This window comes from Centruroides vittatus, unplaced genomic scaffold (genome assembly GCF_030686945.1).
Source record: "Centruroides vittatus isolate TY-2023 unplaced genomic scaffold, ASM3068694v2 scaffold_464, whole genome shotgun sequence".
NCBI lineage: Eukaryota > Metazoa > Arthropoda > Arachnida > Scorpiones > Buthidae > Centruroides > Centruroides vittatus.
This window is the reverse complement of record NW_027122710.1, coordinates 1,010,285-1,026,394: the sequence shown is the minus strand read 5'-3', so window position 1 is coordinate 1,026,394 and position 16,110 is coordinate 1,010,285. Positions and strand designations below refer to the sequence as shown.

The window sequence follows — 16,110 nt, the reverse complement described above, 5'->3', positions numbered from 1 at the left end:
AAATTTTTATAATTCTATATTTTTATATTATTATTATATGGTTGAAAATTACTTCATTAAACTAAACAAAGTGAAATAATTGAGACTTTTAAATCCCAATTAATCGTTAGAAACAGGTCGAAACTTTTATTTCTGATTTCCATCCATTTTTATTAAGTTAAATTAGCATTTTCAAGCAAGATATTAGCTTTTCTCTAAGTAAAATTTTTATTATAAATTTAATTTTTACAATGAATTATTTAATTATTCTCCCTTGAGATCCGATAAAGACTGGTTAATTTAAAATTAAAATTGTCGTCTACAGCTTATATTAGTATTATAAATAATGTAATAAAACTGTAGGTGAAGATAGAAAAGTGCTCCTTAAAACACTTTTTTTTTTAAATGCCAGACATATTTTAAACAATAAAACTTTGTACAAAAGCGATTTTTAGAAAATATAAGATGATAAAGTATAGAAAAGTACGTAATAAATATACAATAAATTATAAAATCTCGAGTAAATATAATTGTCTTCTTACTTGTAAAGTAAATTATACCTTTAAACAGCTCAGGATGACTTCACAATCGATCGTAATAAAATTTAAATTTCATTTGTGAGACGAACAAATAATTAAACGTTAATCTTTCATTTGTAATTAGTGAGAAATAATTTATTATTTTCCATAATACAGAGACGAAACATTATAATAATTAAAGAAACAAACTAGTTGAAATAGTAAATGAGTGGACTCACGTAAAATTTTCTTACAACTGAACAATCAGTTGAACTCACGAATATTGAAATCATATGAATGACTACTCATAAAATTATAATGAATCCAGTAAACCGAAATATCTATAATTTAAACTGAATGCGAAATAATTAAATTGAAAACAAAGGCTACGAACGTAAGGATTTAATTTAAAATCCTAAACTGTAATTTGTTACTGATTACAAATCGCAAATCTGGATGTAATTGTGATGTTTAAATCCTTCTGTCAAATCGACCATCCCTTCTGTTACTTTCCCGTCCGTTATGTATACAACACGGGAAAATATTGTAATCGTGTCAGATTTGAGCCTCCGGGTTTTTTGCAGGTCACTGTTTTGAGATTCCCTCAACTCAAAGAAGTGGAAAACACAGGAAAAATTCCCTGAATGGTGTGTGTATGTTTTGAGTGTATTTCGTTTAATATCCCACAATCGGGTGGAGATTAATAAATGAAATTTGGAACGGTAACTTGTGTATAAGGGGCATTGATGCCATTAAATTTTGGATTACGGAACTCAATAGGATGGGAAGATAGAGGGAATCGTGTGTCATATCTCTAGCGGGGTCGGACTTAAAATTTTACTCGTTATAGTCATTTACAATATTTTTAGAAACCATATCTGTCCTCGAAATTAAGCCACATTTGCCTTTTTATTATAATTAATAATGTAAAAGTTAGGTTTAAATAACTTCTCGTAACAGATGGCGCAAATTTTTTCACTTTCAGCTAGTGTTGTAGTGTTTTTTAAAATTAAATATCCTTTTAAAGTATTTTTATAAACATTTTTACTGTAGTTCAACAAAATTACTCTTTTTAAGATTGTATTATTAATGAATATGTAGTTAAATTATCGGACTTTCTAATGGTCCCCATTAACCTCCTGTTCCGAGTACTGAGAAAGTCAAGAAAGAGCCATAGCCAGATTTTTTTTGGAGCAATAGAAGTACAGTTTAAGATGATCCATTCACTGTACAAATCTTTACAATATATTAAAAGTTATAATACTTTAAAAAACGTCTTTCCGGTTTTCCATTGAATTTGCCGTATTGTACAGTAGAAAAATCCTCCATTTATGGACATTACAAGCTTGGGTATGTCGTGGTATGTGGAAGTGCGCCTATCACCCACTTACTGGACTTGTGGACTACTATTGAGCCACAAAGAAAATGCTAATAATTGTTATTGACATATAACCGTATCAATAACACGAGATAATGCTTTTATGTTACTCTTCTATCCTCGTGTGATACATTGCAAATGCGTAATGTATGTATAGGGGAAAGAAAAAGCCTACATTAGACACGCAGAACGACAGCTACAAATCAAAGTTTCTCAGTTTTGATTAATTTGAATTGTCATCATTAAGGTTAATCGAATGTGAGATATTACAGAGGCGTCACGTGATAATTATCTTTATCAGATAATGCTTTTGAGATAGCGCATCTGATCATTGTCTGTGATATAAATCTATTCGGTTATGCATTATAAATGTATAAATGCAGACGGTCTCCTTAAATGATAATCGAGTTAGTCGTGATAAAATTCTGCTTATCTTTTAAATACAGAAAATATATTCAAGAGATTAAATTATTCGAATATTTCTGGCATCACTTCGAGAAAAAATTATTATTGTTGCTTTTTCTATTTAAAGTAACCCACAAAAAATAATTTATAAATGAAATATTAATTTTTTTTATAAGTCGACGAGTGCCAAAATTCTTTAAAAAATATTTTAAATATCTAACGAAACATTTTATTTGACAACTGTTAAAAACGTTTTTGATATTTAAATATTAAATTTATGTATATAAAGAACAAAATTATACACTGAAAATAGATTTAATTAATTATACATGACTGATGAACTGTACTGTCCTCACTTGAAATATAATTATTTAACCATATATATATATTAATTTACTAATTTTTTTCTTCTTTAAATTTAAATTTATCGTCCAAGAATATTATATCCATAAAGATTTTTAAAAAAGCTCAAAGTTAATATCGCAACTTGAATATTTTACGATAAAATTATCCTTGAACCTTTACACGATAAAATTTTTAATTATATTCTGCAATTCCATGACAAATTTTAGATTATATTCACCATATTTCATAATAATTTAAGATATTTTTATTATATTTTGGTTCAATAAAAATATATTTTAAAATAAGAATACAGAAACAGAAATTGATTTTAGGTCCTAAATTAAAAATAAAAGGAATTGTTAAAAGCAGTAGCTTTTATTGATGATAATTAGTCAAATGAAATTTTTCTAATTAACCGACAATTTTTAAGTGTAATTGTTTCGCTGACTGATGAAATATTTAATCAATGAAAAAAAAATTTTCTCGATTTGAGATTGAAATATTTCATAATCTTATTTTAGTGATATCAAATCAAAATACTGTGTTTAACGACAAACTTTTGATCTTAATTAAACTTAACATTTTTATCCAGAAAAATCCACAGTACGATTTCTAAAAAATTCGTCTAAAGTTTCCTGCTGTTATTTTTGGAAAGCTCGATTGACAGATCGACAACCAACAACAAAACGGGGGATTCTACACGTAACAATCAATGTTGTTTTTATTGATAATGTTAAAATAAATGTTCTGACATGTTTTACAATGAGAAAACCGTAATTAAAACAGTCCGGCATTTAGTCATCAGATGAAGAAAATATCATACAATTTATCAGAAGAATAATAATCGTAATAAAACTTTGACTGGTTTCAGGAAGCGGTCTGATGATTTCGCTTCGATGTCTGTCCGATTCTTCTGACAGAAACGTTATATACGATAGCATTGATTTCAAGCACAATTGTAAAAAATGTATGAAATGTTATCTGACTTGACCATCTCATTTCTTGTTAGATATCTTTTTTTATATTTTATGTACTATACTACCGATTATATTTTTTCTCCTCTCCGTCGGATATTGCTTTCTGCTATTGACTATTAACCTGCCAATCAAACTTTCAAGAGATGACAGTAAGAAGGTTTAAACTTATTGTTTTTATAGAAACTGATTGTTATTCTGGAATCTTTTCTTATTTTTCCAGACGAAAATCATTTCTTTAAGGATTGTATCGCGTATTTAGGGATACCCAGTGCATATAACTGATAAAGCAAGTACACATAAAGAGGCTGCACATAGAAAGTTATACGTATTAATTCGTTTCGAGAACCTTGGCCACTTGATTAGATTATCTTTAACCAAGAGGACCAATTAGGAAAACGAATGGAAGAGAGCGAAATTGATGAACGTACAAAAAAATAATTCATCAAGCAATTGATGGACTCTCCAGTTAGACACTTAATTATGCTATCCTAAGAAGAGAGGGATTTCGAGAGCGAATTACAATACTAAGATGATCTTGAATAAGTATGCTACTTGAAACTGATCAAGATAGATTACTCCGTTATGCCTGTATTTAAAAAAAAAGCGGATATACAAAGTTAAACCCAAACTAATTAGTTATATAAGTTAAAAATACAAATAAATTAGCTAAATAAATATTTTAAAAATAAAACTTATTTTCTCTTTGAAATTTAATTAATAAAATGAATAAGTATTAAATTAATTAATTATTCATTTGATTATAATTAAATGAATGATACGAATAATATTTCGTTAACTTTTTCAACTACATTTTATATGAACTGATATCGGCGTAGAAAGATTTCTAAGAGGGTGGAGTTTAAAAAAGCGTTAGTTTACTTAACGTAGGTAGTTTATTCATTTTTGCAATATACAGTAGGTATAGGGAGTAACGCAAAACAGTAGACTGAGAAGGAACCAAACGGGTACAAAATAAAACTGGTTTTATATTAATTTTATTTAATTTTTAATTCTTCCCAAACAGGAGAATTAAACCCCAAAACCCTGCGGGTAGGGAATTCTTAGTAAGCAACCTTTGAAACAAAATTATTTCTTCTAATAGAATTGTACAGGGTGGGTGGAAAGTAACTAGGTATTTAGAAATTGCTATAGTTTTTACATTTCTAAGGAAAAAGTTATGGAAATTATTTGACATGTAATGCTTTAGATGGAAACAAGGATGCGTAGCTTAAACTTCAATGTAGGCAACAGTGTCATCTATCTACAACACGTTTTCTTCAGATCGTGATGTGAAAAGACGACCACTTTCTCTGTGCGTCCGCAACCAAACCTGTGGTCATTTTAACTTCGAATGACAACTCTTGATTGTTTCCGGTCGATTGTAGTATGACGTCTCTTCACCGTAGACACTATCTCTGCGCAGCAACCACTGATTTCCGCATCTGAGCGTAAAGCAATCTGCGCTCGCTCATGAACAGAAAAGCGGTTGGCCATCTTTATTACCACTGCATGCGCAGCCTCTCTCAGTCACTACCCGCATCACGGATGCTGAAATTACAAAATTCTATTGATTGATGTACCGGTATATGTGCACATAAATCTTATTATGATTACTCTAATATCCTTAGTATTATGAAAATTATAGTAAAATCTCTCAATGTCTAGTTACTTTCTGTCCACCTTGTATACTCCTGATATAAATTACTGATAACAAAAAAGCATTATAATAAAATTCAAATTTATTCACAAACTTTTCTCTTCCAATCTTTTTCCTCCCGTAGGAATTAAAGGTTTATTTCAATTTTACAAAAAATTTCAGATATGAAAGAACATTTAAATATGATCTTTTCCAGCTCCTTACAAAAGAGAAAAACATAAGAACGTAATAATATGCTATTTGTACCAAATTCAATATTAACAAGGGACCGTCCATTAATTACTTGTCAGTTTATGAGCCATTTTTGACCCACTCCCTCCTTGTCGAGTACAATGATGTCCTTTTGGCAAACCCTCCCCTTTAATTACATGTGCGCCTCATGGACACCTCGACATTCACGAGATGACTTTAAAAAGTTGTGCAAGTATTTTCTAGCCGACAGTTTATTCATAAGACGAGTAAGTTGGCTTGTAGAACACATTTGTACGCCCCTAACACCACTAAAAAAGTTCACCTGGACAACGCCTGGATCCCTTTCCCTCCATCGTGTACAATGATGTTCTACTTTTCGCGATCCCCTACCTCTCTTAAACTGCATAATTAATGGTTTGGCGCAATGAAAACATGACTATATTACATTTTTAAATTGTAGAATATTTATATATCGGTAATACAGTTGCATTTTAAAATTTTCTCAAAATATCAAATCACCATAGGTTGCGGGTATTCACGTATACTTTTCAATTGAGCTATTTTTAGTAGGCTATTTTATATTATTTACATAATAAGCTACAATATGTATTTATTAACATCACAAACTTATTTAAATTAAAACTAAATAGCATACAGAGATTTCAATTCAGAATCACATCAGTCACATCGCATCGAAGTGAAGACAAAGCACTGAATAACAATACAAAATTTGCTTTTATATCTATAATTCTTAATTTTATTTATTATTTAAACTAAAATATGTGATGTAAATGTTAAGAAATAATATAAATGAATGAGTGTTAAATACAAGAATTTTTTAAACTAATTAAATAAATTTCATCAGATTTTTAACAGTAATGAATAATAAATCATCGGAATTATTTCTAGGGGAATTATTTCACATTTACTTCAATGAATTCTGAAGTATTTTATGTGGATAGTAAATATACGTGGTATTATGCAATAAACTGTATTCACTACAGTGCCATTTCCGAATGCACAACGATGGAGTCTTGGTAAATATAGACATAACACTGATGCAATGCAATAAATCATGATTGTAATTTATCATGCAAGTAAGCATATATATATATGTCATACAAATATATGAAGCAGAAAGTTTGCATGTGTGTGTATGTAAAAACTCTAACTTTTGGGAACGTCATGCGTGACATCAACCATGACGTGGCGTATAATTTCACGCATGAATTCCTCGACATAACACCTGCCTGGATCGAAGCGCTATTCTCACAAAATTCAAAGAAAAAAACTGTTCGTCATACCCTAAAAATTTCAATATTTAAATATTTGTTTTGTGGGTAGAGAAGGCGCGAACAGACTAATAAAATATAAAAAGAAATAAGACTATAATTGATTGAGATAGAGCAGATTATTTACATAAATTTGATTTCATTGTTTAGAATTTCTCATTATAAGAAATGACGTCAAACTGATGTAAACACGTGCACTCTCCTATATCACAGAATTTTTTATGAGAAGTTTAAAGAACTCGAAAGGTAATTAATTATAAATAAGTTCGGAAAATAAACACTTGGAAGCGATTAAGATCAAGAGAATTCACGAGTTGACACTAATCACCATAGTTATAGTTGAAGCATCTTTCTTTGAAAAGAGAATTTCTAAAGCTGTCTTCTCTGTAAAGACTTGAGAATCTTTATTAAAGTTCTAATTTGCTATTAAAAAAAAAAAAAAAAAATTTAGAGTTTAAAAATAAACTCAATATTGCATTTGAAAAGGTGATATTTTCAAAACTAATTGTAAACTTTTATTTTCTCGGAATTTATTTCACATAATACTGTATAAATATTTGTTGTTTAGAGCTATTTTACTGCTGGAATCCACATCCTTGCCAACGTTTAAATTCTTCTCGAATGACTCAAATATATTATCAGAAGAGACACATACGATATTTTATTTGAATGGCCAGTCGAGTAGAATTTAAAATCTTGCTGTAAAGATATATATTCCAGCTGTAAAGCATCAACATTACAAACATGGAATGTATTGCTTCTAGATCAATAGGATTCTAATTCAATTTAAGTGTAGAAATAAATAAAATGTTATTAGTTAAATAATTAATTTACTAGCTAAAATTTAACTTAACAGTTAAACTTTTTAGTCTTTTAATTACACTTCAAAATAATTTTATAGAAGAGCCCTTCAGAAAACAAATGAAAAAGCAGTTTTTCTCTGTGTTTAGAACGTATGGCACTTGATAAATCTATTTTATAAATTTGAACAGTGTTATAAAACTATAAGAAAAATATAATACAAACACAAAAGAATAAGGATATTTTGGTCTTTATTACTTTAGTTAAGTAAAAATGCAACAATTAACTGAAGAAGTATAATAACTTGAAATCTGCCTTGTTCCTACAGTATTTATTATTGTACTACACTAAAGAACGTTTTACTTAACATTACATTCTCGTAAGGCAGAATGAAAGGATATAAAGCACTACAGTATATCCATTTGAGAAAAAAAAATTAAATTCAGTAGCTACAATGTTTTCAGACAACTCCGCCAACTATTCTTTACACATTGTGTAAAAACTCAATAACCTTCGCGTAACAACAACCACATTCAAAGAAAAGATTCACTCGTAGGATCCTTACCACCGGCCATTTTCGCTGAGATTGTGATACAAAAGTTTTCTATTCCCCAATTATTCTGCGGTTCTCTTTAGCGTGCCTTAAATATCAGGATAAACTGTTAACGGCACTTAAAAATATATCATGGCCTTTAAGTAATGAGAATCTTGAAGTCTTTACAATGGTAGGCCTAACATAATGCAGATTCTTTGTTCGTGAACGAGTGAAAACCGCAATTGATTATTTAGGTTTGCAAATACAGAAAACATCCTCCGCGCTTTCTATAAACGTTTAGTTTTTATCATTTTCTCAGCAAAGCTCTTCAATATAAATAACTCCTGTCTGCAGCTATTAGGCCACACATCCGGAGAACATACATTTATTCATCCAGTACACAGGTTGAGATGAGATCTGTCAGTTTGAAAACAAGCTATAGTGGCAGGACATATAGAATCTTTATAAAGCCGTTTGCATATTGAAATTCTTCTGATGCTTTATCCTCAAACATTTGTATTATTCGAATAACTTCAGTGTAAGTTCGAGAAAACATTTATCTTTCAAAGTGAAATAATAAACAAATTAAGGATTTGTTTAAGAAGCTACGAACAGAAATAATTGTATATTAAATTCCATTATGGCTATTAAAAGAGTATTCGAGAGGCCTAGGATTTTCCAGATCTGACAATTGCTACTGTACAAATTACACAATAAGTTTGACTGTGGCAGAAAAAATTTCTGCCACAGTCAAACTTCTATATAGCGTCTTCCTAGTTAAAGTGCTAATGAATGCTCTTACAGTGGATCTTTCCTATAAATATTATATGGAGAATCTTTCAGGATTTTATATTTATTTTAAATAAGCGAAAATATTTTAAAATCATCTATAACATTGAACTGTTTGATTTTCAAATATATATTAGAGTTAAAAAAATCTTACAGGTTTCACAATTTCTTTATGAAAATTATTTTGTGAATACTTTTAATTATTATGCAAAGAATTCTTTCCATTTGTAAACAAATATAATAAATACCTATTATATACAAATTACAAATATAAATTTTAAAAGCATAAAACTTAGCCTTTCCTTTCCATTACAGTTCTTTTCTCATCCTCTATTTGCATACAAACTATTACAAATAAATAATACTGGTGATAATTTAGTTATTATTTGATTTTTTTGAATAGATTATTTTGCTACCAGTAAAATATTCAGCACATTTTTAAAAAAAATTATTTATATTTTCATATTTAGAAAGAAATTTGGGTTGTATTTATTATGCTCTATCAAAAACAATGGACAGCTTATGTCTGAGTGGATAAAACGTAAGCATGTCTTGAATATTATCGCTGGAACCAACAAAAGATTTGATCTAATTTACATAATTTATATGGACATGATTTTAATTGCGTTTTTCGATTCCACTAGCTTTTTTAATCAATGGAATCGAAGAATTCAATTAAATAATTTCCATAAATTATCTTAAATAATTCGAGCAAATTTAATGAATATTGAACAGCTGCTGATGCTTACAGAATGAATGATAAAAAAGAAAAAACAGAGGAAAAAAAACAAATTAAGTATGTTAATAAACTAATCTTAACGTTTAAAAAGGGTGATTATTATTATTCTTCACACCATGCAATGTGAATTAATATATGTTTGTCTCAAAAAAATACGAGACAATTCGTTGCAGTCCTTGCCACGTGCACCTGGAAACGATATAAAATGAATGCTGTGAATTTCAAATGTTTGGCGTGTCGTGTCATATGCATATCCAGCAATCGACCTGAAGTTGTCGCCAAGTAAAAATCGTGAATTGTGATGCAACCGCTGTGTTCACACGGTACACAGAATCCAAATTAAGCAAATTTTCGTTCGTATATTGCTTCGAAAACGATCTTGAGGAACAATTACGTTCGACAATAAAACTGGAGCAGATAAAAATGAACATTTGGAATTATTTCATACAGTAAGTTAACACAATACATAATTTACGGCGTTATAAATCGATACGTTCACGCTCCTACATGTTTACTTGAAAATCAATTTTCAGATACATCAAATTAATAAAAAATAAATAAAAATAAACTTTATCCTATGTTAAAAATCGTTTGAAAACTTTTCGAAATTTATCAATAAAAATACAACTTCCTCCATAATTTTTTCCAAATGAATATTCGAATAATTAATATAGGCCTATACACTTGTAATAAGTAATGTGTTTTTTATAAATATTGAAAACTTAATTTTAATTTTGAAAACAGATAAACGTTTGGAAGAACAGAATTTCAATAGTCTGAAGTGCCATAAATTTATAATATAAAAAAAGTTGCACATGAAACAATTGATTATTTAGATAGTTCCAGCCTGATTTTCACATTTAATTTTTTAAATTTTGAATATAATAACTTTCAGAATTTCAAGATTAAAAAATCAAAAATGATATTAAAATAAGAAATAAAAATTTCTAGAATTAGCAAAATAATTTTTTTTTCTTCCATTCCTTTGTAACGATATTTCAGATTAACTCTTGTAATTAGAAATAAAGTAGGAATTGCCGTTAATTAGGATAGGTTCCATTAACTTTGGTTGTTACCTAAAATTCTACTTACCTGGACCATAATTTAAATTAAAACAACATATCTCGATATATAACATCTTAACGACTGTGTTTTCATGTTAAATTTCATAAAAAATTAATAAAAATTTTCACCTTTCGGTACAAATTATCTATCACAAATTTTTCAATCCCATTTTTTATGGCAAAATAGTGCTTTGATAATTACAGCCTGTTAAACTTCGGTAATAATCATTAATACTACTGAAAAATTCACTGTATCCGCAACACGAATCATTTATTTTCGTTTATTAGTCATCAAGTAACGTGACGTTTTTATAACCATATTTAATAAAATACCCAAAGTAACAATTTATTTTTCGTGTTAACTTAATACCGTTACTCAGGAAATTTATTCCGCTTGTAACTTAATAATAATGGATCTGTCATCCGTTTATCCTTCTTTGACAATTTCATACATACCATTCCATATTCTACGGGATATATTCTACTTTACATACTTATAAATAAAACTCCAATTCTTTACCGTGCAGAGTTTATTTCATATATTTTTATAAGTTTAATAAAAAAAAATAAATAAAAAAAACAGGGCATCGAATTCATAGAAACTGACAGACAAACTGATGTGCTAAAATTTCATAAACTTATTTATAAGACAAGCTGACAATTATCCTGTACATTTGTCAAGAAAAATATATTTAAAAATAAAATAAATTGATAAAACCGAAAAGCAACACTAATATTTTGATCTATATAATAATTATGCTTATCATACACATCATTACTTACTAAAATCTTATTTACAAGGTTAAAGTTTTTAGTACGTAATGACGTTCAAACTTGATAAAACAAACTTTTATAATGCAAATTTGAGTTATCAAATTTGTTTTATAAAAAAAAAGTATAGTCTCCGAATATAAGCAAAGGGTCTACTAGTAGCTGAGTTAATAAAAGCACTGAACATTAGTTGCGGGTTCGTGCCTCACTAACGGATTGTCCACGTGGAGTTTTCCGGGTTTTCTTCACACATCTAACTCTCAATAGGGACCAGTTTCCCATTGTAAGTCCTCCCAGGGGGTCTTCTCTTGGCAGATCGCCCATGTGTTGCAATTGCCTCATCCCATCAAACCAAAACATACTCAAAGAATTTGCTTTAATAATCAGTTACTTTAAGTAATAGAACGTGATCTATATATTATAGATAAAATTAAGCCGAATGCAAATATAAATACATGTTAATACGTCTGACGTTATATGCATACATCCTAAGCACATTTCTTCAGTTGGTTTGTGTTTTGTATGGAGACTAAATTTATTCTAAATATTATATGACAATTATTTTTGAAGCGTTAATAAAAATAAAATTAAGCTAATAATATCATTTTAATATATATATATTAATTTATCAAGTAAGTTTTTACATCTGACTATGGTCATACCCGAAAATATACAATATACCCGAATATAATCGAGTAACGATAATCAATTATAATACAAATAAATTTTATATAACGACCATTTTATTAAAACAATAAAATATTTAAATCTAGTTATTTATTATCTAAAAGTCTACAATTTACCTTCTCATCATCAATTAACCATGTTAATTTTGCAGCGGGTTTAGATGGTCCAGCCACGCATGTAGCATTAATCTCATCTCCTATATCGTAACTAGGTAATAAGCCATAAATTGTTGGGTCACTTTCAGGAAGCTCTGTAAAAAAAATTATAAGTTTAATAAAAATTTAATAAGTAAGTTTAATAAAACTTTTAAAGTTTTAAAATTGTTCAGTAATCAATAAATTCTTTAACTAGTTGAAGGTTTTCTATCATTGTTCTACTTTAAATAATTGTCCAGGAAAATATTTTAAATGAGTAATTACGATAAAGATTTAAACTTCATACAAGCAATAAAGTATTATATTCATAAGTCATTTATTATATGAAAGATAAGTTGTCTCATTAAGCTCATTTCACTATCTAATTCTGTCATATACAGATGGAACCAAAGAATTCATCTTCTGACAGGAATTCCCATATCTTATACTCATCTAGAACATAAATGAGCCTCTGTACTGTAATTTTTATTATCAAAATCAACGAAAAGTTATACAGTATGAATTATTTTTGATACAGCACCAATTTATATAAATATCCACTCGATATTTCATAAATATAACATTTCATTGCTAAATTAAACACCAATTCCAATGCATATGTAACATCAAAATTGATGTATTTTGAGTACTTATCATATGTAAACATACTTTTTCAATTTTCTAAAAGTTTTGCATACATTTTAATAAATAAAAAAAATATATAACTTTATAATTTATGCTGAGAAGTACTCAGAACAACTGAGGACACAATTATGATAATCAGTTTTCAAGTCCAGTAAGATGTTGAAAATATTTTTCATCGTTTGAATATGTAGGATTATAAAATGAAAATGCATAAATGTTACTACTTTCCATTAATTTTTCTAACTTCTGTTATATAAATTATATGTGAGTAGGTTTATCACTAATTAGCAATTTTAGATATGGCAATTTTCTTTGAAATTTTAAACTGTTTCAATCGTTAATAAGGCCAGTTTTCAGCTTACAGCATAGAAGATTTATTCTGTTGAAGAAAATTTATTGCATATATTTCTGACATTTATTGAGGATAAATAATTCAATGCCACTTTATGAAATAAGGTGTAAGTTAAAACTTAATACAGTAATTTGATTTTAATTTTTTCATGACACGGTCTTAAGATACGTTTTGTTCAACATAGTTTGAAGAAATTAGCGTAATTATTTACGTCTTTCTCAAGTTATAAGTTTTTCGTTAATATAAAATATATCAAGATGTAAAAAAGTTTTTAAACAGTAGCAGCTTTATCCTTTTAATGTACTACATAATAAAAATACATTAAAATGTCACACTAGTTAAATCCGTTTAGTGTACAATGAAGATTATAACAAACAGGAAAATAATACATTTAACTTATACTATTAGACATTCTAAATCCTTTCAAAGCTTATTTTTATCACGAATTTAAATTAAATTATTATAATTTATGAATTTGTTTTTAAAAAATGGCATATAAGAGAATAAAATACAATAATTAATCTAAATCCTGATGATTAAACAAGAAATTTTAGTTGTATTAAAAATATTTTAACGGAATTTTTACTTTACAGATCAACAAAATAGTCACTTAAATAATATTGATTTGTACTTATAAAACAGAAATAATTTTAGATTGCTGTAACATAATATATAAGAAACGCCTACTGTAGTCATTTTTCTATAGTATGCACTTAAAAAAACACGAAGCAAAGAATTGCAATGTAATCTATTTATAATTTATAAAGTAAGAAATTTTATATATTTCATTGATCAGAATATAAATTCCTCCGAGTCTACAATGATTAGATTGTCTTTAGAATAATCAATTCTCTTAATATATTTTAAAATGCTTCAATGTACAATATTTAATTTTGAATTTAATAAATATTATTTATAATATTTGTTAAAGTCAAAACCTCTAACATCTCGAAGAAATCGAAAGAAAACAAGGAAGCGGAAGACCTAGAGCAGAATACTTGAATGAGATCAAGAAAAAAGTCTTTCTGTGTGACCAAACAGCTAGCCATGGAAAGGAAAATGCTAGGAAAGTAACGTTTTGTCCAACAAACCATGAATTGAGGAAAGAGAAAGAAAAAGAAATTCAATATGAAATATCGAAGTTATCGTTCATTCATAAATACATGATAATACTTTTGTACAACAGTTATTGAAAAAAAGTAAAAATTTAATTATGTTTAATATAAGTAAAATCAATTAAAAGTGTATATTTCTTTATTTTAAACATATAATCTATATTAATATGAACAAATAGAATTTATTTATAATAAAATATATTATAACTAACAGAATTTCGTATAGAATCTTTAAATTATTACATTTTTCATCATATGAATAAATAGGATTTTTAAATAAAAATTATATACATATATAAATTCTATACGATATTCTATTAACTAAGAATAAATACTTATTTAAATTCGAAACATGGCAATCAATACAAGAAATTTTAAAAATAAACCGTCAAAAGGAAAAAAAATCGTTGAGGGTCACTTGAAAAAAAGGGTGACTCTGCACAAATGATTTCTTTATAAAAAAATTCTTATTCGTTCGATCTGCCATAAAACTTCACCTTAATAGTCTATTTTCTTCCTCTTATCTAGCATAAGTTATCAATTAAAATTTCTCTAGAATTAAGATAACAGAAAGAGGGAATATCCAGTCTAGATAAATTAAGAATCAATTTGTGGAAAATAACCTTTGGAATTAACAACGCATCAAAGATCAAAATGAGAAAAATTCAGGAATAAATTAAAATCATATAATTATTTGAGGTCTATAAATTTTACTTACACTAATTTAGATTTCTAGCAAATTTAACGTTACGTTTTTAAAAAACAGAGACAATAAATAATTTTAAAATGTAGTTTTAAAAGTTTTAAACTTTCTTTAAGATAAGGATTATATATGCGTATATATCTTTCTTTTCTGAATGAATTATTCATAGAATATCTAGGCAATGATTAGTACTGAATTCTCATGCGAATAACGCATCTCCACGCTGTTAGAAGATAAATTATATCAAGTAGTTTAAGATATATTACTACTTTAAATAATCCTTTAAATATTAAAACTGATAACAGAGATTATAAAAATGTTGTCATCATCGCCATATTTATTTGCATAAACATATATGCAAATGGGAAACATGAAAAAACAGAAACAAATACAGTAAAACTCGAATTATCCGGATTGCCCTTTGACTTTCTTAATAAATAAATAAATAAATAAAAATAGGAATTTGTGTATATGTACTGTATATGCATTTCTAGGCACTGCACATTTCCATATTTGATATTTTATTTGCAAATAATTATGTACACATGTACATTATATAACAGGATGTTTGGAAAATTGGAGTTTTACCGCATACATCTAAACTATCATCAGTTTAAAGATTATCTGTGTTCATGATTATATCTCTATTGCTCTTATCCTACAGCCATTTATACACTTATTTGTAGTGAATATCTTTACAGTTACTAGTTAAGATTTCACTAATGTATTCTATAGATTCTCCTACATTTTCTTTTTTTCCGTTTCAGAATCATAAAAAGTCATAATCTCGAAATGAGGGAGATCTTTGGAAGAATCTGTTCAAAAATCCCTTCTTGCAGTATCGCAGGAGAATCAGCTTAGGTGGTTCACAAATAAAGATTTCCCACTTATAAAAATGTAAATTTATTTTATTTATATTATAAATATTTTAAAAAATCATACCAGAATAATTTATGATAATATATTTAAATTAAATCCTATTTAAATAATTACTTAATTAAATATAAATAAACTAAAAATGATGCTTTTAGT

General features: G+C 27.6%; 1 protein-coding gene across 2 annotated transcripts in view; it reads right to left on the bottom strand.

Annotated features, from left to right (window-relative positions):
* Window positions 1–16,110, bottom strand: part of LOC136989311 (synaptogenesis protein syg-2-like) — a 36,721-nt gene that overhangs the window by 11,542 nt on the left and 9,069 nt on the right. For both annotated transcript variants that reach the window (XM_067287433.1, XM_067287434.1), the window contains exon 4: window positions 12,246–12,379. In XM_067287433.1, coding sequence (XP_067143534.1) covers window positions 12,246–12,379 — 134 coding nt within the window. The remainder of the gene's footprint in view (window positions 1–12,245; window positions 12,380–16,110) is intronic.